The sequence below is a fragment of the Salmo trutta genome, chromosome 7 (genome assembly GCF_901001165.1).
Source record: "Salmo trutta chromosome 7, fSalTru1.1, whole genome shotgun sequence".
Taxonomy (NCBI): Eukaryota; Metazoa; Chordata; class Actinopteri; order Salmoniformes; family Salmonidae; genus Salmo; species Salmo trutta.
This window is the reverse complement of record NC_042963.1, coordinates 33,626,094-33,650,831: the sequence shown is the minus strand read 5'-3', so window position 1 is coordinate 33,650,831 and position 24,738 is coordinate 33,626,094. Positions and strand designations below refer to the sequence as shown.

Below are 24,738 nucleotides of genomic sequence, written 5' to 3'. Positions count from 1 at the left end.
TTGAAAGTCCGTGTTGCCCAGCGACAGCCCCAAAACATCACCGCTCTAGAGGAGATCTGCATGGAGGAATGGGCCAAAATACCAGCAACAGTGTGTGAAAACCTTGAAGACTTACAGAAAACGTTTGACCTGTGTCATTGCCAACAAAGTATTGAGAGACTTTTGTTATTGACCAAATACTTAATTTGCAAATAAATTCATTAAAAATCCTACAATGTGATTTTCTGGATTTTCTTTTCTCATTTTGTCTGTCATAGTTGACGTGTACCTATGATGAAAATTACAGGCCTATCTCATCTTTTTAAGTGGGAGAACTTGCACAATTGGTGGCTGACTAAATACTTTTTTGCCCCACTGTACGTAAAGTTCAACTAAGAGCACTAAATTGAATACATTTTAATATCCAGCCACCATTGACCCAGAAGAAAACAGTTGAAGCAAAGACCTTCATCTTTATTTACTCATCATGTAGCAGCAGAATGAGAAATATCACAAAAATACATTTCATATGTATGACAAAACAGAGAGTAAGTTCTGACGCATTGTCTGAATAGAATAGATGAAACTCTACAAGCAGTTGATAGGTGAAACTGATAACACAAAACACTCTGTTGGCAATAGAAGTCTTATCATTTCTCCTTTTGATCTCATGTCCAGCTCTTCACAGCAACACTGACAAGCACACACCAACAATCATAACAACCACCTTCCTTTTCCATCTCACAACTATGAATCTCAACAGTCCTGAAATTAGGATAGAAACAAACATGTATACAGTTTACGTGTTAAGCTGCACAGCAGTTCCAAGAGTGAAGGTGATCACATTTGTAGTATTGCAACCAGGGATGGATGCCATTAAATCTCACCGCATTGGTTAAGGTGGTCATGGAACTAAAAGCAGATCACTGACACTATCTAGTCTGAAGAATGACTCGTCAGAGTTCATCTAGAGATAGAACATTAGACAGAGAGGTGCAGTCTTGACTCACGACAAAGGGAATCTGGTAAACATACTACACTGATGGTTTTTCAAGGCACACAGAACTTCACAACTGATCACCCCCATCTCACATTTCAACATGGATATTCATATTCGCATGAGATAATGACAACTGATTTGTGGATGGAGACCATGTGTGTGCTATTTTTCCACTTCAAAGTGAACATTTTTAGCTAGTATTTTCAGATGAATGTGATGAATTCAAACAGTTAAGCAATAGATACATCGAAGTGAGTGACAGTAGGCCTTGGAACATGAAACTAGACTTTAGAACCACAAAATAATATATTTCCAACGTACCAAAGGGTCAATATTAGGATACCTCAAATATTTCCTCTAAAAACAGTAGAATTGGTCCAGTACTAACAGATTTACCACTGAGGTAAAGCTACATTCATCACACAGAGAGGAGATACTCAGAGGTTGGCTTCATCTATTTGTATGGCATTACTATTCCACAATATGTGCTCTTGAAAATCCCCCATTGAAATAGGAGGCTTGGGCGTCAGTATTTAGAGATGTGATCATCTATTGTGTTTAGGACAAACTGACATTTTGGATAGGTGAAACCAATTGTGTTCAAAATAGCATACATCATCTGTGGGAATAAATAACTCATTTCTATGCTGGAATAGTGTCCATTTCAAAGCGTATGGTTAGCTTAGAATGAGTTTACTACTGTTGGCCAGAGTTCTATATGAAGACATCTGGTAGTTCGTCCAATGTTTTAACAATTATATACTGTACTGCATACATCAGAAAATCATGTAATCTGACTCATGGGTAAGAAGATTTCTAAATGACATTTTAAAATGGAGTAGACATACTTTCTCAGGACAGAATGATAAAATATGAAAAAGGTCAAATGCCTACATGAGCCTATAGGGATCTGAGCAACAACTGAAAAGTTGTCATTCCATCTGTTTGTCAATATGTCAAACAGACTACTGCTTATTGGATATGGAATAACAGTATCACCAATCATCTAAAGCAGGGTAGAGCAACATGGGATCAAATGCATATTCATTTGCATGAAAATGACAGAAGAGGCAAAACTGTTGGGAGAGTACCTTACAAATGTAATTTAAAAATATTTGTACAAAAACACAATGTTAATATCCATGAAAGCTGCATGAGTTAAAATGAGTAAAAAAAGTACAAATGAGTAAACAAACATTAGGATGTTTTGAACAGAACATATGTTTTCAGTAAGTCCAGATACACACCCCTCACGCTGCCTGTTCACAGCCATCACTATAGAAACACAATTAAGACTGAACCACAAGATTAATATTCGTTCTGTTGATATGAGTATAAAATATTAGTATAAACATCGCATTAGAAGTGTCCATCACATCTGCACATAGCACCATAGATAACATGAGAATGGCTCTCTCTATGGCTGTGTTTAAATAGGCAGCCCAATTGATATTTTTTTTCACCAATTGGTCTCTTGACCAATCACATCAGCACAGAAAATGATCTGATGTCAAAAGACCAATTAGTGGAAAAAGATCAGAATTGAGTTGCCTGTCTAAACACAGCCAAAGTAAGAGATTTTAAGCACATGTTCCAATGCCCATACAGGCATAGCATACCAATAGACTCTACTTTGGCTGTGGAAGTTCACAGGAAATGGTATGCTCGTGTGGATATTGGAACAGCCTTTGTGATGCTCTGAGTCCCTAGTGACGTTGCATGGGAGAGGTACTGCGTGTCTATTTCACACAGCTCTGCCCTGAACACTGGCAGTACTAGTTCAACATCTGTCAGTACATGAACCAGAAACCAACTAAAAACTACAACCACACCACACACAAGACAAGGTAAAACACAGTCTGTTAAGTTACGCAGATTGTTACAGTACACAGTAAATTGTAGGCTACAGATAGCAATATGCTGTAAATCCTTTAGAAAAATGACACACACCCACTCGTATGTGTACACACAATGTATCGACTTAAAATAGAAATATTTTGTGGGGGCAGAGATATGCAAGCCTACGAACAGGACCTAGTTACACACACACACACATCAAAACGAAGACTGTATACTCACTATGGGAAGTCCGACTGAATTGACAGACACACTGACTGGATCACTTGGTATAAATAGGCTTCAGATGAATTCAACACTAAGACAAAAAAACATCTTTAGAAAAATCTCAATTATTACTCCAAAAATATGGTGAAAATGTATAAATGCATGGGCAATGTGTTAAAATGTATACCTTGACAAAAAGCATTACAAATGATTATTTAAATGGAAGTCAACAAGTACATGTGCTCTAACCCCAGAGCCTCTGGGTGGATATAAGGATTGGCTGGTCACACAAGACAGTTTATAAAGTGCTTAATGTTTATAACACCACACAACGCTTCACTTTCCCCAGTAGAAAGCATCCTTCCATTCACAATATACTGGAAATGCTTCCAAATCCAATTCTAAAATCCCCCCCAAACACAAGTTGCAGAACATAAGCAAACTAAGCATTACAATGGAGAAAGCCTGTGTGTACTAATACGCAACTAAATGCAAACTATGGGAAGTGCCAAAAGAAGAGATGTGTTGGCCAGATACACTGACTGCTGTATGATCTGACTGAAGCTGTACACACAAGAACACAGCAAGATGCCTTCATCTGGCTGCCCTTCTCTTTCACCCTCTCGCTTTTAAATCTCAATCCATCTACCATCCGTCGTTCTCTTTTGCTCCAGCTTTCTGTATCCCTCTCCTGCTCTTTCTCCTCCCTCCCTCCCCCCCGTTAGGCCATCAATAACACAGTATAGTATGAAATAGAAGAACCACTGCATACGTGGCACTGATGGATACAGGAGTTACTGTCCTCTGTTCCAGCAAGAGGAGTAGTCACTCAACCAATTCATCACAACGACGCCTGCCCGGCCGTCTCTCTACGAATGCATGTACAGACACTCATCAAAATATGAGCTAGGGGCACACGAGCACATCTGATAAAATCTTTAAAACGTCTTCATTACTTCATGTTCTTAGGAGGTTCATAGCATGGCCAGACATCTCTACCCCCATTCTCCATATCTGTGTTGCTTGTAGGGGTCATATTGTAAGCAGCAGACACAACCTGGCCCAGTCTGGGGTTCAAAGAGTGGGCAGAAGTTACTAGAACCCCCATCAGTGTATCGGTGGTCCGAGTAAAGATCACTGCTCCTGTAGGCTCTCCAGCAGGTCCTCTATCTTCTCCATGTTCTGGGAGGTGCTCATGGGGGTCTGGAGGTTGGTCTGCATGGGGGTCTGGAGGTTGGTCTGCATGGGGGTTGTTTCTATGGTAGTCTGTATGTTGGTCTGCATTGCAGTCTGTATGTTGGCCTGCAAGGCATTTTCTAAGCTACTCATGGCGTTTTGTAGATTAGTCTGCATGGGTGTCTGTAGATTAGTCTGCATGGGTGTCTGTAGATTAGTCTGCATGGGTGTCTGTAGATTAGTCTGCATGGGTGTGGTGGTCTCGCCCATGTTTGGGTCCATGAGAGGCTGGATGTGGCTGGCCTGCAAAGGGTTGTGGTTCTGGGGCTGGCTCTGGGCAGACATTGTAGGGGAGGACGTCATCAGCTGGGAGGAATCTGAGGAGAAAGAGAAGGATGCGACACAAACACTCTGAAATGTATCAATGGGGTATTATATATCAAGTAAGTAAATATTTCTCTACTATTGTGCATGCGGAGTACTGATCCTGTCAGGTAAAGCAGTCTCACCGCCCTGGAGGCCAAACACAAACAGGTTGGGTTGTCCTCCTGGCTGGCCAACGTTCCCGCTCACTCCCGTCTGGAACAGCTGCTCTGGGGGTCTCTTACCAGGGGAGGATGTGGTACTCTGTAGTCCCACAACCCCCAGCCCACTCTGCATTACGAAGATAGTTTCCCCTGCTGCAGCCTGGTTTCCTAGTTCCTGTGTGGCCATGCTGCCCTGCAGACCAGAAAGAGAACCCTGTGGCAGGAACAGCTCCACCTGCTGGCTGGGAGGGCCACTGACTGAGCTGGAGCCCACCTGCATAGGTTGCTGCCCCTGGAACAGACCCTGCGGAGGGGTATTTCTGGAGGCGGGGGTCCCCCCTACAGAGGAGCTCTGGTCCTGGAATAACATGGGCTCCACTGGGTCCGTCTGGGCCACCTCTACCCTGACCCCCACCATGGTGGGCTGGGAGAACAAGAGGGAAGCAGGGGTGTCCTGGGGGCAAGGGGTGCTGTTGCTTCCCATGGACGGGCCCTGGGCCTGGGTACTAAAGAGGAGGGCTGGGGGCAGAGCCTGGGGTTTGAGGGAGGCGGTGCAGAGGAGGAGGCCGGTGGGCTGGGCCTGAGGGTGCTGGCTGGGGGGCAGAGGGCTAGTCTGGAACAAGGAGCTCTGCTGAGCCATGGGAAGCTGCTGGGTTTGCTGTAGTTGTGTCTGCTGAAGGGACTGCTGCTGGTCCATGGGGGTGCTCTGCTGCTGCTGGGCCTGGAACATTGACATGGTCTGGGGCTCACAGGCTGAAGTCTCCATGGAGGACAGGAACGCTAGCTGCTGTTGACTACCCTGGTTAGAGAGAGTGTTGGGAGAAAGGAACAGTGTGGACCCTGTGGCCTGCGGCTCCTGACTGAGGTTACCACTGGTCAGCACAGTCAGAGTGTTCTGCAGCAGGGCTGCCTGGTGCTGGGGGCTGGAGGTCTCCGACAGAGGCCTGGGGGACTGGAAGAGCTGCTGGGGAGGAGAGGAGTGGGAGGGGGGCTCCTGGGGGAAGCTGGAGGTCTGGATGGTGAGCAGCTCCCCAGTCTGCTGGAGGAGAGACACAGGCTGCTGCTGGGGCTGAGATGAGGAGTGGATCTGGGGCTGGAGGAACTCAGTCTGGAGCTGCTGCTGTAACTGTTGTTGATGTAGCTGGTGCTGTTGCAGGTTGCCTAGCGCTTGGTTTTGTTGTTGTAGGTTGTCCAGTACTTGTTGCTGCTGCTGAAGTTGTTGATGATCATGTAGCTGTATGTTGCCAAGTACCTGCTGCTGCTGTTGAAACTGTTGATGTTGTAGGTTACCCAGTATCTGTTGCTGCAGTTGTTGATCCTGTGGCTGTAATAATAATTGCTGTTGTAGCTGTATGTTGCCAAGGACTTGCTGTTGATGTAACTGCTGCTGCTGTTGATGCATGTTGCCAAGGATCTGCTGTTGTTGCATCTGTAGGTGTTGTGTGGCTAGAGAGCCCTCAGCTCCCCCCAGTCTCAGGCTGTTCATGGTGTCCTGTACGTGTTGCTGCAGTGAGTCAGTGGAGGGCGTGGGGCTGTACAACACTGAGTTGAGCTGCTGTTGAGCCACTGCTGCCTCCATAACCTGTTGTACCAGGTCGCTTCCCCCTGCCTGGAGCTCCCTTACTGCCCTCTCCAGCTGGGCCACCCCGTCCTGGGGGAACAGGGGGAGCTGGGGCTGGGAGTGGGGTGCCATCTGGGACATGTCCACTACCACCACCTCACTGCTGGGGTTGGAGGAATCTTGAGGCAGGCTCTCCTGGGGGTCCCGGAGGAACTGCTGGGGTACCTCTGGAGGGACAGGGGGGAGGGTGGTGTTGTCGCTGGAAACAGGGAAGGAGGTGGTGGGGGCGATGTCCTGCTTCTGGATGGTGCAGAGGGGCTCCAGGGAGGGGAAGACCGGGGACTGGGGGAAGTCAACCTCCCCAGGCTGGAGAGGCATGGGGCTGGGGAAGGACTGAGTGCTAGGCGGGGTGCTGGAGCTCAGCTCCAGGGTTTGCTGGACTGAGACGAGGGTGTCAGACGACGGCTAAAGGAAGGAGACAAAAAGAGAGGAATTCAATATTTTCTAGAATCTACACACTTCCCTACAATTTGCCCAATGACTCTGGATCCCGATGTCTTCTTTTATTGATACAGCTAAAGAGTGACGTCCCAGCCAAACCATCTGATACAAAATGTACAGTCATGGCCAAAAGTTTTGAGAATGACACAAATATTAATTTCCACAAAGTTTGCTGCTTCAGTGTCTCTAGATATTTTTGTCAGATGTTACTATGGAAAACTGAAGTATAATTACAAGCATTTCATAAGTGTCAAAGGCTTTTATTGACAATTACATGAAGTTGATGCAAAGAGTCAATATTTGTAGTGTTGACCCTTATTTTTCAAGACCTCTGCAATCCGCCCTGGCATGCTGTCAATTAACTTCTGGGCCACATCCTGACTGATGGCAGCCCATTCTTGCATAATAAATGCTTGGAGTTTGTGGGTTTTTGTTTGTCCACCCGCCTGTTGAGGATTGACCACAAGTTCTCAATGGGATTAAGGTCTGGGGAGTTCCCTGGCCATGGACCCAAAATATCGATGTTTTGTTCCCCGAGCCACTTAGTTATCACTTTTGCCTTATGGCAAGGTGCTCCATCATGCTGGAAAAGGCATTGTTCATCAGCAAACTGTTCCTGGATGGTTGGGAGAAGTTGCTCTCGGAGGATGTGTTGGTACCATTCTTTATTCATGGCTGTGTTCTTAGGCAAACTTGTGAGTGAGCCCACTCCCTTGGCTGAGAAGCAACCCCACACACATGAATGGTCTCAGGATGCTTTACTGTTGGCATGACACAGGACTGATGGTAGCGCTCACCTTGTCTTCTCCGAACAAGCTTTTTTCCAGATGCCCCAAACAATCGGAAAGGGGATTCATCAGAAAAAATGACTTTACCTCAGTCCTCAGCAGTCCAATCCCTGTACCTTTTGCAGAATATCAGTCTGTCCCTGATGTTTTTCCTGGAGAGAAGTGGCTTCTTTGCTGCGCTTCTTGACACCAGGCCATCCTCCAAAAGTCTTCGCCCCACTGTGTGCAGATGCACTCACACCTGCCTGCTGCCATTCCTGAGCAAGCTCTGTACTGGTGGTGCCCCGATCCCGCAGCTGAATCAACTTTAGGAGATGGGCCTGGCTCTTGCTGGACTTTCTTGGGCGCCCTGAGGCTCCTTCACAACAATTGAACTGCTCTCCTTGAAGTTCTTGATGAGCCGATAAATGGTTTATTTAGGTGCAATCTTACTGGCAGCAATATCCTTGCCTGTGAAGCCCTTTTTGTGCAAAGCAATGACGACGTGACGGCACGTGTTTCCTTGCAGGTAACCATGGCTGACAGAGGAAGAACAATGATTCCAAGCACCACCCTCCTTTTGAAGCTTCCAGTCTGTTACTCAAACTCAATCAGCATGACAGCATGATCTCCAGCCTTGTCAACACTCGCACCTGTGTTAACGAGAGAATCACTGACATGATGTCAGCTGGTCCTTTTGGTGCAGGGCTGAAATATAGTGGAAATGTTTTTTGGGGATTCATTTCATTTTTATGGCAAAGAGGGACTTTGCAATTCATCTGATCACTCTTCATAACATTCTGGAGTACATGCAAACTGAGGCAGCAGACTTTGTGAAAATTAATATTTGTGTCATTCTCAAAACTTTTGGCCAGGAGGATACAAGGATCCTGGGATAAACATGACCGGTATATTGCTCCTACCTTGAAGAGTGCTGTGGATGGGTTATTGCTGGAGACCTCCATAGGGGTGACCTCCTGTCGTTTGACCAGTTCACCAGCAGACTGGGCAGGGTCAGAGGCCAGAGACTTGATCTGGTCCTGGAAGATGCAGGCCTTAGCCAGAGAAGACCCCTCTGTCTTCACAGACATGTCCAGGGAGTGCTCTGGTGTGAGACAGAACAAAAAAGCAGGTTAACCAAGAGAGAGAAACACACACATTGTATACCATAGAGGGAGCGTTAGTGAACCCTTCATCACTCCTTTCTTAGCAGGGCACACCTGAGTCCGGGGTATATGTGAAGGGCTGTACGTCATGTGACCTCCCGGCATTGGTCATGATGTAGACGCCCACAGAGACAGGAGAGGAGACAGACAGGTTGTGGTAGGGAGGAACCTTCACTATCACATGATTCTAGAGGAAACACAACATCATCATTAGGATTAGGACAAAGTCAGCTCATGATCCGTATGCATCTCTCATGCAATGATATCAATGGGCTACCTGATGGAACAGCTCCATGTCAATCTCTGCCTCGGCCTGCCACGAATTATCATCTGGAAAATAATCAATGTTTTATCAATACACATTTATATATATATATATATATTTTTTTTTAAAGCCACTCAATGAGGAGACATTACAGACACCACAAACAGAGGAAGAAAGGGATATGAGGAAAGGGAAAAAGAGGACAGGAAAGAAAGGAAGAAGGCAGGCAGGTTAGTGCTGGTACCTGCTGGGTTCTCCTGGAATAACACCTTGGTTCCTTTGAGGAAGTTCTTCCCTATGATGAAGAGCTCCTCTCCTCCTCTCACTGAACAGCTGTGGAGACTCTTCTTCAGGATCTCTGGCACCCCCGCTGGCTGGGCTGGGGAAGGACACACAGCAGAGTATTAATAATTGCGGTCCACAAAACCCTACTATTGGAGCTACGTGGTGTGCCAGCTTTTGTTCCAGCCTGACATGAACACACTGCATTGAATGAACATCAAACAAGCACATTTACATCCAGATGTACTTTATACTCTGGATACCCAATAGTTATTTGTGTTTGTATGAATATGGTGGTAGTTGACTCACTGCAGAGGATGGGTGAGGAGGTGGTCTGCAGGGTAATGACAGACCCATCAGCATGGGGGATGTTGACTCTAAAGGCCAGCCTGGCCCGGGTGCTCTTCTTCTTGGACCCGGCAACCCCAATACGAGCCTCCACGTCCGCGTTACGCAGCTTCAGGATCCCCACACAGTCAACCCTGTCAAGATTCAACGTTACAGAACGTTCAGATGGTGAAACAAACACACAGTAACACACTGATATTTCAACAACGCATCCATTTTCATTAACTCAATGAATGAGTCCCTTACGCTAGTGACATGGCGTTGCTGGGCTCCAGAGGGACCTCTATGACAGTGGTTCCCTCGATGTCCACTTCCTTGCAGGCTTTGGTATTGCGGCCTGTCACCCTGCAGGCCTGGTAGAACCCATGAGGCTTCACTCTGCCTGTGTCACTGGCCACAAACACCTGCAGCACCACCGGCTCACTGACGCCCTCCAACTGGAGAGAGAAGACGGCGAGTAGAGTTGAGAGTGCAACACAGCTTAACACACAAATCAACCTAATGACTAATACAGTTTATTTTAAATTGGTTGGAAAAAGAAAGCGTCTCACCTTGACCGTGGGGAAGCCCTGTTGGGTGCGGTCTTTGACAGAGCCGCGGCTGCCCTCGGTCAGGTAGCGCGCCCGGTGCTGGGTCTCTGGCTGCAACAGGATCTTCAGCTCCTTGCCCTCGCTCTTCTGGGGGTACTGACCTGACAGAAGACATCCCTTCAGCAGGCACCCAGCCTCCAGAGAACTGGAGAACACACAACACAAATAAATTCATTACACCCTAATCTATGGCTTTCACATGACTGGGAACATAGATATATCTGTTGGTCACATATACCTTAAAAACAAATAAACACAAGTAGGGGCATGGATCCGAAAACATGTCTATCTGGTGGGACCACCATTTGCTTCATGTAGTGTGACCTCTCCTTGGCATAGAGTTGATCAGGCTGTTGATTGTGGCCTGTGGAATGTTGTCCCACTCCTCTAATGGAGCCATGCATTATCATGCTGAAACATGGTGATGGATGCATCTCTGTGCATTCAAATTGCCATCAATAAAATGCAATTGTTGTGGTTGTCCGTAGCTTATGCCTGCCCAAACCATAACCCCACCATGGGGCTCATCCACACGACACCATACACTGTCTGCCATCTGCCTGGTACAGTTGAAACCGGGATTTATCTGTTAAGAGCAAACTTCTTCAGCATGCCAGTGGCCACCGAAGGTAAGCATTTGCCCACTGAAGTCAGGTTACGATGCCGAACTGCAGTCAGGTCAAGAACCTGGTGAGGACGACGAGCACTCAAATGAGCTTCCCTGAGATGGTTTCTGACAGTTTGTACAAACCCACAGTTACATCAGCTCTCCGGGTGGCTGGTCTCAGACGATCCCGCAGGTGAAGAAGCCGGATGTGGAGGTCCTGGGCTGGTGTGGTTACATATGGTCTGCGGTTGTGAGGCTGGTTGGAGACACTGCCAAATTCTCTAAAATGATGTTGGAGGCCACTTATGGTAGAGAAATTAACATAAAATTATCTGGCAACAGCTCTGGTAGACATTCCTGCAGTAGCATGCCAATTGCACGCTCCCTCAAAACTTGTGACATCTGTGTCATTGTGTTGTGACAAAACATAACATTTTAGAGTGGCCTTCTATTCTCCCCAGCACAAGGTGCACCTGTGTAATGATCATGCTGTTTAATTAATCAGCTTCTTGACTCTGGGGCCAACACCCCTGTCAGGTGGATGGATTATCTTGGCAAAGGAGAAATGCTCACTAACAGGGGTGTAAACAAAACATTTTTGAGAAACACGCTTTTTGTGCGTATGGAACATTTCTGGGATCAGCTTCTTTTTTCTTTCCCCCCACAGGACCAACACTTAACATGTTGCATTTATATTTTTGTTCAGTCAAAAAAAAAAAAAAAAAAAAATATATATATATATATATATATATATATATATATATATATATATATATATATATTTATTATTTTTTTTTTTTCCTCCCCAATTTCATGGTATCCAATTGGTAGTTACAGTCTTGTCCCATTGCTGAAACTCCCGTACGGACTCGGGAGAGGCGACGGTCGAGAGCCGTCTGTCCTCCGAAACACAACCCAGCCGATCCGCACTGCTTCTTGACACAACGCCCGCTTAACCTGGAAGCCAGCCGCACCAATGTATCGGAGGAAACACCGTTCAACTGGCAACCGTGTCAGCGTGCATTGTGCCCGGCCCGCCACAGGGACAAGAACATCCCTGACGGCCAACCCCTCCCCCAACCCGGACGACACTAGGACAATTGTGCGCCGCCACATGGGTCTCCCTGTCGCGCCTGGACTCAAACCAGGATCTCTAGTGCCGCAGCTAGCACTGCGATGCAGTGCCTTATACCACTGCGCCACTCGGGAGGCCTTTACACTTTAATTCTGTCATGGAAATAAATGTCCATGTCATTTCCGGTTTTATATGCCTTTAGTTTTCCATGTGGACCAATTTCATTGGTGAATTCTGAAAACCTATCCAAGGATTGTTCCATAAGGTTGTATTTTTAGCGAGTGATAATGGTTCTTGTAGAATAAGTTAAAATGTTCTTCCATATTGTTAATGTTCTTAACTATGAAGTTGTTAATGCTCTTAGCTTTATCCTTCGAAAATAGACACGGGAAAAGATTCTGGGGATGAACATATGTACTCATTGGTCCTCTTTAGTGCATTTAACAATATGTCACAAGTAAAAGCTTTGGGTAGCGAGTTGATACAATTCCAAGACTGGAACACACCTCCAGGCTGGGTAAGGGCTATTTGACCAAGGGAGGGTGATGGAGCGCTGCATCAGATGACCTGGCCTCCACAATCACCCAACCCAATTGAGATGAGTTGGACCGCAGAGTGAAGGAAAAGCAGCCAACAAGAGGGAACTCCTTCAAGACCGTTGGAAAAGCATTCCAGGTGAAGCTGGTTGAGAGAATGCCAAGACTGTTCAAAGCTGTCATCAAGGCAAAGGGTGGCTACTTTGCCTTGATGACAGCTTTGTTTAACACTTTTTTTGGTTACTACATGATTCCAAATGTGTTTCCATACTTTTGATGTCTATTCTCCAATGTACAAAATAGTAAAAATAAAGAAAAAACATGGAATGAGTAGGTGTATTCAAACTTGACTGGTACTATATAAACGCAGCAAAAAAAGAAACGTCCTCTCACTGTCAACTGCGTTTATTTTCAGCAAACTTAACATGTGTAAATATTTGTATGAACATAACATATACTGCTCAAAAAAATAAAGGGAACACTTAAACAACACATCCTAGATCTGAATGAAATAAATAATCTTATTAAATACTTTTTTCTTTACATAGTTGAATGTGCTGACAACAAAATCACACAAAAATAATCAATGGATATCCAATTTATCAACCCATGGAGGTCTGGATTTGGAGTCACACTCAAAATTAAAGTGGAAAACCACACTACAGGCTGATCCAACTTTGATGTAATGTCCTTAAAACAAGTCAAAATGAGGCTCAGTAGTGTGTGTGGCCTCCATGTGACCTCCCTACAACGCCTGGGCATGCTCCTGATGAGGTGGCAGATGGTCTCCTGAGGGATCTCCTCCCAGACCTGGACTAAAGCATCCGCCAACTCCTGGACAGTCTGTGGTGCAACGTGGCGTTGGTGGATGGAGCGAGACATGATGTCCCAGATGTGCTCAATTGGATTCAGGTCTGGGGAACGGGCGAGCCAGTCCATAGCATCAATGCCTTCCTCTTGCAGGAACTGCTGACACACTCCAGCCACATGAGGTCTAGCATTGTCTTGCATTAGGAGGAACCCAGGGCCAACCGCACCAGAATATGGTCTCACAAGGGGTCTGAGGATCTCATCTCGGTACCTAATGGCAGTCAGGCTACCTCTGGCGAGCACATGGAGGGCTGTGCGGCCCCCCAAAGAAATGCCACCCCACACCATGACTGACCCACCGCCAAACCGGTCATGCTGGAGGATGTTGCAGACAGCAGAACGTTCTCCACGGCGTCTCCAGACTCTGTCACGTGCTCAGTGTGAACCTGCTTTCATCTGTGAAGAGCACAGGGCGCCAGTGGCGAATTTGCCAATCTTCGTGTTCTCTGGCAAATGCCAAACGTCCTGCACGGTGTTGGGCTGTAAGCACAACCCCCACCTGTGGACGTCGGGCCCTCATACCACCCTCATGGAGTCTGTTTCTGACCATTTGAGCAGACACATGCACATTTGTGGCCTGCTGGAGGTCATTTTGCAGGGCTTTGGCAGCGCTTCTCCTGCTCCTCCTTGCACAAAGGCGGAGGTTGCGGTCCTGCTGCTGGGTTGTTGCCCTCCTATGGCCTCCTCCACGTCTCCTGATGTACTGGCCTGTCTCCTGGTAGCGCCTCCATACTCTGGACACTACGCTTACAGACACAGCAAACCTTCTTGCCATAGCTTGCGTTGATGTGCCATCCTGGATGAGCTGCACTACCTGAGCCACTTGTGTGGGTTGTAGACTTCGTCTCATGCTACCACTAGAGTGAAAGCACCGGCAGCATTCAAAAGTGACCAAAACATCAGCCAGGAGGCATAGGAACTGAGAAGTGGTCTGTGGTCCCCACCTGCAGAACCACTCCTTTATTGGGGGTGTCTTGCTAATTGCCTATAATTTCCACCTGTTGTCTATTCCATTTGCACAACAGCATGTGAAATGTATTGTCAATCAGTGTTGCTTCCTAAGTGGACAGTTTGATTTCACAGAAGTATGATTGACTTGGAGTTACATTGTGTTGTTTAAGTGTTCCCTTTATTTTTTTGAGCAGTGTATAACAGACATAAACTGAACAAGTTCCACAGACATGTGACTAACAGATGTATCCCTGATGTATCCCAGATGTATCCCTGAACAAAGGTGTGATCAAAAGTAACAGTCAATACAGCTGGTGGCCACACCAGATACTAAGTACTGCAGTGCATCTCCTCCTCATGGACTGCACCCGATTTGCCAGTTCTTGCTGTGAGATGTTACCCCACTCTTCCACCAAGGCACCTGCAAGTTCCCGGGCATTTCTGGGGGGAATGGCCCTAGCCCTTACCCTCCGATCCAACGGGTCCCAGAAGCGCTCAATGGAATTGAGATCCGGGCTCTTCGCTGGCCATGGCAGAACACTGACATTCCTGTCTTGCAGGAAATCACGCACAGAACAAGCAGTATGGCTGGTGGCATTGTCAAATCAAATTTTATTAGTCACATGCGCCGAATACAACAGGTGTAGACCTTACAGTGAAATGCTTACTTACGAGCACCTAACCGACAATGCAGTAGCAAAAACTGCACTGTCCGTTAGTTGAGGTAGTATGTACATGTTAATTCAAGTGACTATGCATAGATGACAACAGAGTGGCAGTGGTGTGGAGAGGGTAGGGGCAATGTGAATAGTCTGGGTAGCCATTTGACTAGATGTTCAGGAGTCTTATGGCTTGGGGATAGACGCAGTTTAGAAGCCTCTTGGACCTAGACTTGGCGCTCCGGTACCACTTGCCATGTGGAAGCAGAGAGAACAGTCTATGACTAGGGTGGCTGGAGTCTAACAATTTTCAGGGCCTTCCTCTGACACTGCCTGGTATAGAGGTCCTGGGTGGCAGGAAGCTTGGCCCCAGTGATGTACTGGGCCATTCGCACTACCCTCTGTAGTGCCTTACAGTCGGAGGCTGAGCAGTTGCCATACCAGGCAGTGATGCAACCAGTCAGAATACTCTTGATGGTGCAGCTGTAAAACCTTTTGAGGATCTGAGGACCCATGCCAAATCTTTTCAGTCTCCTGAGGGGGAATAGGTTTTGTCGTGCCCTCTTCACGACTGTCTTGGTGTGCTTGAACCATGTTAGTTTGTTGGTGATATGGACACCAAGGAACTTGAAGCTCTCAACCTGCAACACTGCAGCCCTGTTGATGAGAATGAATCATGCTTGGTCCTCTTTTCCCTGTAGTCCACAATCATCTCCTTTGTCTTGACCACCTCCCTGTAGGCCGTGTCGTTGTTGATCAGTGTTGTCTCATCAGCAAATTTAATGATGGTGTTGGAGTTGTGCCTGGCCATGCTGGAGGGTCACGTCAAGATGAGCCTGCAGGAAGGGTACCACATGAGGGAGGAGGATGTCTTCCCTGTAACGCACAGCGTTGAGATTGCCTGCAATGACAACAAGCTCAGTCCAATGATGCTGTGACACACCGCCCCAGACCATAATGGACCCTCCACCTCCAAATTGATCCCGCTCCAGAGTACAGGCCTCGGTGTAACGCTCATTCCTTCGACAATAAACGCGAATCCGACCATCACCCCTGGTGAGACTAAACCGCGACTCTTCAGTGAAGAGTACTTTTTGCCAGTCCTGTCAGGTCCAGCGACGGTGGGTTTGTGCCCATAGGCGACGTTGTTGCCACTGATGTCTGCTGAGGACCTACCTTACAACAGGCCTACAAGCCCTCAGTCCAGCCTCTCTCAGCCTATTGCGGACAGTCTGAGCACTGATGGAGGGATTGTGTGTTCCTGGTGTAACTCAGGCAGTTGTTGTTACCTTCCTGTACCTGTCCCGCAGGTGAGATGTTCAGCTGTACCGATCCTGTGCAGGTGTTGTTATTCGTGGTCTGCCACTGCGAGGACGATCAGCTGTCCGTCCTGTCTCCCTGTCTTAGGCGTCTCACAAAACAGACATTGCAATTTATTGCCCTGGCCACATCTGCAGTCCTCATGCCTCCTTGCAGCATGCCTAAGGCACGTTCACGCAGATCAGGTACCCTGGGCATATTTCTTTTGGTGTTTTTCAGTCCGTAGAAAGACCTCTTTAGTGTCCTAAGTTTTCAGAAGTGTGACCATAATTGCCTACCGTCTGTAAGCTGTTAATGTCTTAACGACCGTTCCACAGGTGCATGTTCATGAATTGCTTATGGTTCATTGAACAAGCATGGGAAACAGTGTTTAAACCTTTACAATGAAGAGCTGTTTAGTTATTTCTATTTTTACAAATGACCTTCAAAGACAGGGTCCTGAAAAAGGGACGTTTCTTTTTTTGCTGAGATGTGTGTGTGTATATATATATATACATACATACACCACACACACACACCTTGTTTTCTTGCGTATTATATTAAACTGAAACATGTTCTTGTATTTGTTTATAAGTATCTATTTTTAATAAACCATGCTTGATTGATATGCATCAAGTCTGGTAAGACTTCTGCCGTTGTATTGGGACTAGCATTCTATTCAACCTACCTGGGCTTGGGGCTGGCCTTGTCTGGGCCCAGCTGAGACAGGACAAAGTGTGGGGCCTTGGCACTGTCTGCATCAAACACGTCCATGCTGTCCTCTGGGGGTGCAGGCTTGGGCCCGGGCCGCTGGCGGGGGGTGCGTTTACGGGATTTGCGGGGGACCTCTGTGTTGTCGTTGTAGGAGCTGGAGCTGATCAGGCTGAAGTTGGAGGCTGAGTCGTCGGCCCAGATGCTGCTGCTGTGTTCTGAGTCTGGCCCTGCTGGCCCGGCCGGGGCTGGATCCTCCTGGCAGGACATACTGCTGTCATCAAATAGGTCCTCTGGAGGGGGGGAGATGCTCAGCACTGGCCTCCGCTTAGAGGGGGTGTTCTGGGGCTGCTGGGCTCCCACCCCCCCTGCTCCTGGGTCTTCTCCTCCTGTTCCAGAGCTGGTCCCACTGCAGCCTCCCCCTCCAAGGGTAGACAGAGCTCCCTCTACCCCCTGCATCTCTGATCCCCCTGGGTCTCCGGAACCCTCTCTAGGGGCACTGCTGGGATGGTGGAGGAGGGGGGGGGGCTGTTCCATGGCTGAGGTAGAGGGGGCTGTGCTGGGTCTGGGGCCAGTGGTGCAGGGGTCTCCCATGTCTTGAGAGGAGGATGGAGAAGGGCTGGAGGTGGAGGCATCTGGAGAGTGGAAGATGGCATTGTTAGTACAGATGCCAATACAGGGCAGGCTAGCAGTCCCATTCAAACAGCTTAATTTGACCATGATTTAACTAGAAATGTCCTTCTTCCCAACTTTAAATTGATTTGAAGATGTTTTGTGTGTGGCTACATTCCCTTACTGTGCATGCCAGAGCTCTCTGGTGTTGGTCAAATTTTCTGAAGTTAAAGTTGAGAATGGTACAAATAGGCCCCATGTTTCCCCCATTGGAATGTTTATTCCTACTACAACTTGCTCTTTAAAAATCAACGTGACAAAACTGGCATGCTTCGTTTGCAAAAAACTAAAGCAAGCTTCTAAAATTGTTACATACACATTGCCAGAAACAAAAAAAACAGCAAAATCTGGTCAGTCAGACTTTCCTCTTAACAGACAAATTTGCTAACTAAAGATGCGGTGCCAAATTAAATGTAGAGGGAGGCTAGAGCAGTTTGTGCATACAGTATTAGGCCTATACAATGGTCTGAACATGCCAATTGGAGGATTGGGTTTGGACTGAGCGTAGCCATGGCAACAGAATAAACAAGTCTCTGACCTATGGAGCAGTGACCTGCAGGCCATTTTATATGCAGCCACCCCCTGCCTCAGAGGGAGGAAACTTCCTGCAATACAAATGAGACAGCCAATGAGCAACAAGAGCTGATCAGTCATGACTCAACTTCCTGGCAATCCGCAAACTGAATCAATGAAATACTGTTGTGAGGATATAACTTTTTAAGTCGTCTCTTCATAGATTTGTAATGCTTCAGTACAGCTGTGGCAGATATGTTTGGTGTGAAAAGAGGTCCCAAGCTAAAACTGAGCTTGAGGTAGAAGATGCCTGTAACCACAGATCTAGAATCAGATTACCCTAGCCTGGCACATGTATGGCATGACAACGAGAGTCAGAGGAGTTGCCTAAAACACATATAGATCTGGGACAGGCTACCCTACACTCCAATCCTAACAGTAACCAATAAGGGGGTTAAGAATATATCAAAGCCTGTATCAGTGGTTATGGTCAACTTATACCTACTTTGGGTTTACTGTGCACAATGACAGCAGCCACAAGACTACCAAGTTCAGTCAGCTTCCTGTGACAAAAGGAAGTGGTCTACTAGTCTAGGGTATGAGTACTCTGCCATTTTCAAAACCATTTCACGTTCTGTTTTAATACCCCATTCACTGAAGTGACACTAGCACATATCATTCGTTTCTGATTTCTTGAGATATTTCTTTATGCTAGTCTACATGACTTAGTGTGTTTGTGCGTGTCATCTTATCTTGTTCACAGACAGGCTATAGCAGACAGGCAGTTCAGATCCAGACAGGCGTGCTAATTCAACACAGACAGGCTATAGCAGACAGGCAGTTCAGATCCAGACAGGCGTGCTAATTCAACAGAGAAAGGCTGTAGCAGACAGGCGTGCTAATTCAACACAGAAAGGCTATAGCAGACAGGCAGTTCAGATCCAGACAGGCGTGCTAATTCAACACAGACAGGCTATAGCAGACAGGCAGTTCAGATCCAGACAGGCGTGCTAATTCAACACAGACAGGCTATAGCAGACAGGCAGTTCAGATCCAGACAGGCGTGCTAATTCAACACAGACAGGCTATAGCAGACAGGCAGTTCAGATCCAGACAGGCGTGCTAATTCAACACAGAAAGGCTATAGCAGACAGGCAGTTCAGATCCAGACAGGCGTGCTAATTCAACACAGACAGGCTATAGCAGACAGGCAGTTCAGATCCAGACAGGCGTGCTAATTCAACACAGACAGGCTATAGCAGACAGGCAGTTCAGATCCAGACAGGCGTGCTAATTCAACACAGAAAGGCTATAGCAGACAGGCAGTTCAGATCCAGACAGGCGTGCTAATTCAACACAGACAGGCTATAGCAGACAGGCAGTTCAGATCCAGACAGGCGTGCTAATTCAACACAGACAGGCTATAGCAGACAGGCAGTTCAGATCCAGACAGGCGTGCTAATTCAACACAGAAAGGCTATAGCAGACAGGCAGTTCAGATCCAGACAGGCGTGCTAATTCAACACAGACAGGCTATAGCAGACAGGCAGTTCAGATCCAGACAGGCGTGCTAATTCAACACAGACAGGCTATAGCAGACAGGCAGTTCAGATCCAGACAGGCGTGCTAATTCAACACAGACAGGCTGTAGCAGACAGGCAGTTCAGATCCAGACAGGCGTGCTAATTCAACACAGACAGGCTATAGCAGACAGGCAGTTCAGATCCAGACAGGCGTGCTAATTCAACACAGACAGGCTATAGCAGACAGGCAGTTCAGATCCAGACAGGCGTGCTAATTCAACACAGACAGGCTATAGCAGACAGGCAGTTCAGATCCAGACAGGCGTGCTAATTCAACACAGACAGGCTGTAGCAGACAGGCAGTTCAGATCCAGACAGGCGTGCTAATTCAACACAGACAGGCTATAGCAGACAGGCAGTTCAGATCCAGACAGGCGTGCTAATTCAACACAGACAGGCTATAGCAGACAGGCAGTTCAGATCCAGACAGGCGTGCTAATTCAACAGAGAAAGGCTGTAGCAGACAGGCGTGCTAATTCAACACAGAAAGGCTATAGCAGACAGGCAGTTCAGATCCAGACAGGCGTGCTAATTCAACACAGACAGGCTATAGCAGACAGGCAGTTCAGATCCAGACAGGCGTGCTAATTCAACACAGACAGGCTATAGCAGACAGGCAATTCAGATCCAGACAGGCGTGCTAATTCAACACAGAAAGGCTATAGCAGACAGGCAGTTCAGATCCAGACAGGCGTGCTAATTCAGAAGTGCTAAAAGGACAAGATAATTGCTTTGCTAATTATAACCAGCTGTTTTCACCTCTTCCCACCATCTGAGAATAAAAACTAACAATAGAAACTGACGGTAAATACAGTCTCTAGTGATGGGTTTAATTAATTTACATCTCCCTATGTAAGAGAGATGAAAATATTGAACAATCAAACGAATGAAAACAAAACAGTTAATTATATATTGATTATAGACTCTAGAGCGACAGATTACAGGCAACAGTAGTGTGTAGCCTAATATGACTTTAGGAATATATAGACCAAGGCCATGCTCATTCACTTTTTTTAAACTATATTTATTCCCACTCTCTCACACCTGTCCTGTCTACAGTAACAACAGCCTACATTTGCCCTACAGAGGTGAAGACTCCGTTTGCCACAACAGAGCACCACTAGCACCCACCACTAGGCACTCAGCAGGAAGGGTGGAGAGTTGTTCCCTAGACACTGATCTAAGGTCAGCCTAATGTTCTGCCTACTAATGATCTAGGTGAGGTTATGAGGAGAGTAATCTGATCCTAGGTGAGACTGGTGGGTTGAGAGTGAGGGGCTTACCTGAGGCCAGGGATGCAGAAGGGGGCGGTCCGGCCTCTCCCCCACTCTTCTGGCTCATGGTGGGTGTGTCTGTCTGGGAGGAGGACGACTGCAGCTGGAGCTCCTTAGGGAGGAGGTCATACACAGACTCTGGTGAGGAAGAGGAGGATGAGGAGAGAAATCAGGGGGTTTAAAAGTGCACCAAACACCACTAAGAGTGAGAGGTCGCCTGGTTGCTAAGAAACATAGCTCATCAACACTCTGACAGATAAATCTGCTGTGGATATGCAGCGTATCCATCCAGCATATGTAGCCTAGCAAGCAGTCATCTGATCTGCCTGTAATGAGTCAACCCCAGCAGCATAGTGACCAAACCAAAAGGCTTAGGCTAGTCCTACCTTAACCAACCATTCTCAACTCCATCATTCCCGATGGCCATGAGTTTCGGCAGAGTGTAGCCTACCTCCGACTACAGTGAATCGGTATCAGTCGATACTTGTAAAAATATCCACAGGTACAAGTTACGCATGAAAGAATGGACATTTTTACAAGTACCGACTGATACCTACTTGATGTGGTTGGAGGTAGACTACACTCCACCAAAACGCATCGCCTCGGCACTAAACTCACTCGCTTCCCCATACCACAGTATTTCTCTCCTTCTAGTTCTCCATACTAGCTGGGGTCTGCTAATTTGCTATGGAAATTAGACATTTGCAAAAGCCCCATAATGTTTGCATGAAGCGAACGAAATCAACAGAAAGATTGCGATTTGGGCAGATTTTGATAGAGCGATAGGGCAATGTGGGGGGAAGAGCACAGCAATAGGCCTAGATTATAACAATTCTCTTTTATTAGCCAAGGCCTACAAGTCAGCCAAGTCTTGCATACTTCCCCTACTACAATCCGATTACCTCACCACATACTTATGCTGTCGGCTGGCTACACACTGCTCACATTACACTAGCTTTGAAGTTGTGCCAAGCCAACGGTCAGACTATTTTTTTTCTTTCTTGCAGCTGGCCCTTTGCTCTGATGACACCGAAATGTGTTTGTTACAACTGCCAGCCCACAAGCTGGATGCCAAAAATCCACCAGTCTCTAGCAATGCCCAGTCTTCTAACATGCATATTTAACTCATAGGTAATCATGCACGCCAGAGTTCACAGCTACAGCTTGTATGCAATATTTAGACACACGTCTGGTTCTATGAGATTAAAAGACAAAGATCCTACCCGAATACAAGGCCAGACATTGAAATACAATAGGCTGCCTAGGTCATGGATAGCATAGCCTAGATCCAGTCTATCCACGGGCTGATTGTTTTCTGAGCGGATGGTCGGGGCCGGAAGATAATTACAAATCATTTGTAAACTGCAAATTGACCGCAAGAAGCCCAAACAGATATAATACGACAAAAACAATCATTTCAAACCTTGGTTACATTTGTATCCCATCACGTCTATTATGCGTGAGAATACATGGGAACAGATTGCTAAATTAAAATCACTTCGAGCTGATTTCCTAGTGTTTTTACGGTCTCATGTCCAACAATGAAAATAAATAAATAATTTTTATATTTTGTACTCATTAAACTTGGGAGGTCAAATAAAACCACCCCGGGCCAAAGTCAGCCCATGGGCCGCCAGTTAAGGAAATAAGATGTAACCAATCTACCTACAGTAAACAACTATTTATGAATTCTCCTTAGCCAATTACTGTCATATAAATAAGCTACACACTCCTCATCACATTCTACAGCAGCACCATATGGCTAGCTCATGTTAGCATGGCAGGGCCTTTAATATACTGCAGTATTAGTGTACCGGGTCTGCTGTAGAATGTGATGAGGAGTGTACAGGGTCTGGACAGATGCGTCTGAACCATTGTATCAGCAGGTAGGCTAGTCCATATACAGGGCATCTGTAGATTGTGGGGAAAGAGAGTTTTCAGAATTCAGAAGAAAAAAAAAAACATTGCTTTAGGCCTACATCAGAAAACAGAAGTCAAAACACACAGTAGCATTCCTTCGCTGCAAGCCCCTATCTAGGCCTAGATGACTAGCCAATAAGGAATAAGACGAGAGGTTCAAAACCACTAGCAGACCTCAAGCACCAAGACAGCAGTGTGTCTATAATTCTGTTTATTTTTTTTAAGTTATGCCAAGGAGTTGACACCACTATCAACACATGCCAGTCTTATCTTCCACCTGTAGAAGGTATTTTGACTGGAACCTCCCAGGCCTTGATCACTTCCGGACACAGCTGGACTGGAGGAGGAGTGGGCTGAGCAGTGAGAGGAAAATGAAGCCTGTTCATAGCTGTTATCACAAGAGCAGCCTTGCATCCGTCATAAGTCAGTCAGCACCCACCACATCAGCTGGCAAAGTAGCCTAATCAGAGACACACAAGATACAGCTAGGCTTGGACATTAGACGGTTCTATTAAACTGGTTTGTAGGTCAAGCTTCACATTTATCTTACTACTATACCAAGAATAAAATGCACTTCACTTTTGTTATTCAGACTGAAAGGGGTTACATTGTTTCAATATGGGGACTAGATGTTATTCAAACCAATAAAATTAGGTAAGTAGATCATATTGATAATATAGCTAGCTATCATGTTAAATATAATTCTGAATAGTCTGATTTCTGAACATACCTTAAAAACTTTACTTTTGACAAGGCCTGCCAATTAGCTATTTACTGTAACATATGTGACCAAACAATTGATTCCCATTCAAAATCCTATTACCCCTAACCCTTAAGCCGCATTTTTCCTTTTGGGGACCTGCGACATTTCCCCTCTTGTCCGAATGTTCCTTGTTTAACTATCCTTGTGAGGACTTCTGGTCCCCACATGGATAGTAAAACCAGAAACACACAGTTGTAAGCACAACGAAAAGGGGGGCACTTTCACGCATTCCACACCAGGCAGATGACCTGGTTTTAACCTGTTACGCGCCTAAATGCTTGCCAACTGGTCTAGTCTGATTCTCAGCATTTGGTTTACCGAGCCATGGCAATGGAGCCTGGTGGCTAATGTAGCCAACTAGCTAAACCATCGTGACACATTCAACAATACATCGAGGAGAAGTGTGTTACTATACAACTTGAACCTAGCCTTAGAAATCGTTTAGATATCACGCCGCCCATAGTCATGGGACCGAACCACAACGACTGCCCCGAGGGAAAACAATAACACAACACGCCTCCTGCTGCTAGCTAACGTTAGATGCTAGTTGCTCCCTATAGTTTGTCCATCATGCACACATTAGCTAACTAGCTATCGCGCATCAGCTCTCTGCATACTTTAGATAGCCAACGAGCAGTACTAACGTTAGCTAGCTAACGTTATCTAGCTAGCCAACTAGCTAACGTTATCTAGCCATCTACCCGTTAATCAGTCATAGTCCAAAAACAATAGGAACTGTTCAAATGCATCTATGCCACAAGGCATAACATTCGTATAATTCTTACCTTTAGAGTAAAGGGATTTGGGGGAATTAAGGTCGAGATCCGAGCTGAGGGATATAAAATCAGAGGGCATCGCAGCGCTTCATCTTCACCTGGATCAGGACGAAGCCAGTCAGCCAACAAACATTAGCGAGCAATAAACCAACAAAATATGGCTACAGTACAAACAATAAATATTGCATCTGGGTGAAATAAAGTGACAAGAAACAAAAGTTAAATGGACCCAGACAACCGTTAATTAGCGCGAACTATTCTGCTAGCAGCAGCACTGACGATGACGTCACGATTTTTTTTCTT

General features: G+C 46.3%; 1 protein-coding gene across 1 annotated transcript; it reads right to left on the bottom strand.

Annotated features, from left to right (window-relative positions):
* Positions 1-432: 432 nt before the first annotated feature.
* On the bottom strand, positions 433-24,738 carry nfat5a (nuclear factor of activated T cells 5a). The gene is made up of 12 exons (XM_029758647.1): positions 24,445-24,738; positions 20,986-21,114; positions 16,912-17,569; positions 10,188-10,371; positions 9,883-10,073; positions 9,598-9,770; positions 9,251-9,385; positions 9,019-9,071; positions 8,796-8,928; positions 8,499-8,680; positions 4,729-6,772; positions 433-4,596 (listed from the first exon to the last, which is right to left on the bottom strand). Exons 1-12 carry the CDS (start codon positions 24,512-24,514, stop codon positions 4,178-4,180), a joined length of 4,371 nt encoding a protein of 1,456 aa, XP_029614507.1. The 5' UTR covers positions 24,515-24,738; the 3' UTR covers positions 433-4,177.

Excerpts from the sequence above, each read along its gene's own strand:
- nfat5a (XM_029758647.1), bottom strand. The coding sequence starts at position 24,514 with ATGCCCTCTGATTTTATATCCCTCAGCTCGGATCTCGACCTTAATTCC. Across the intron at positions 9,386-9,597 it reads CTCCTCACCCATCCTCTGCA|CCCAGCCAGCGGGGGTGCCA; the intron begins GTGAGTCAACTA and ends GTCCTTCCCCAG. Across the intron at positions 9,072-9,250 it reads ATTCCAGGAGAACCCAGCAG|ATGATAATTCGTGGCAGGCC; the intron begins GTACCAGCACTA and ends ATTATTTTCCAG.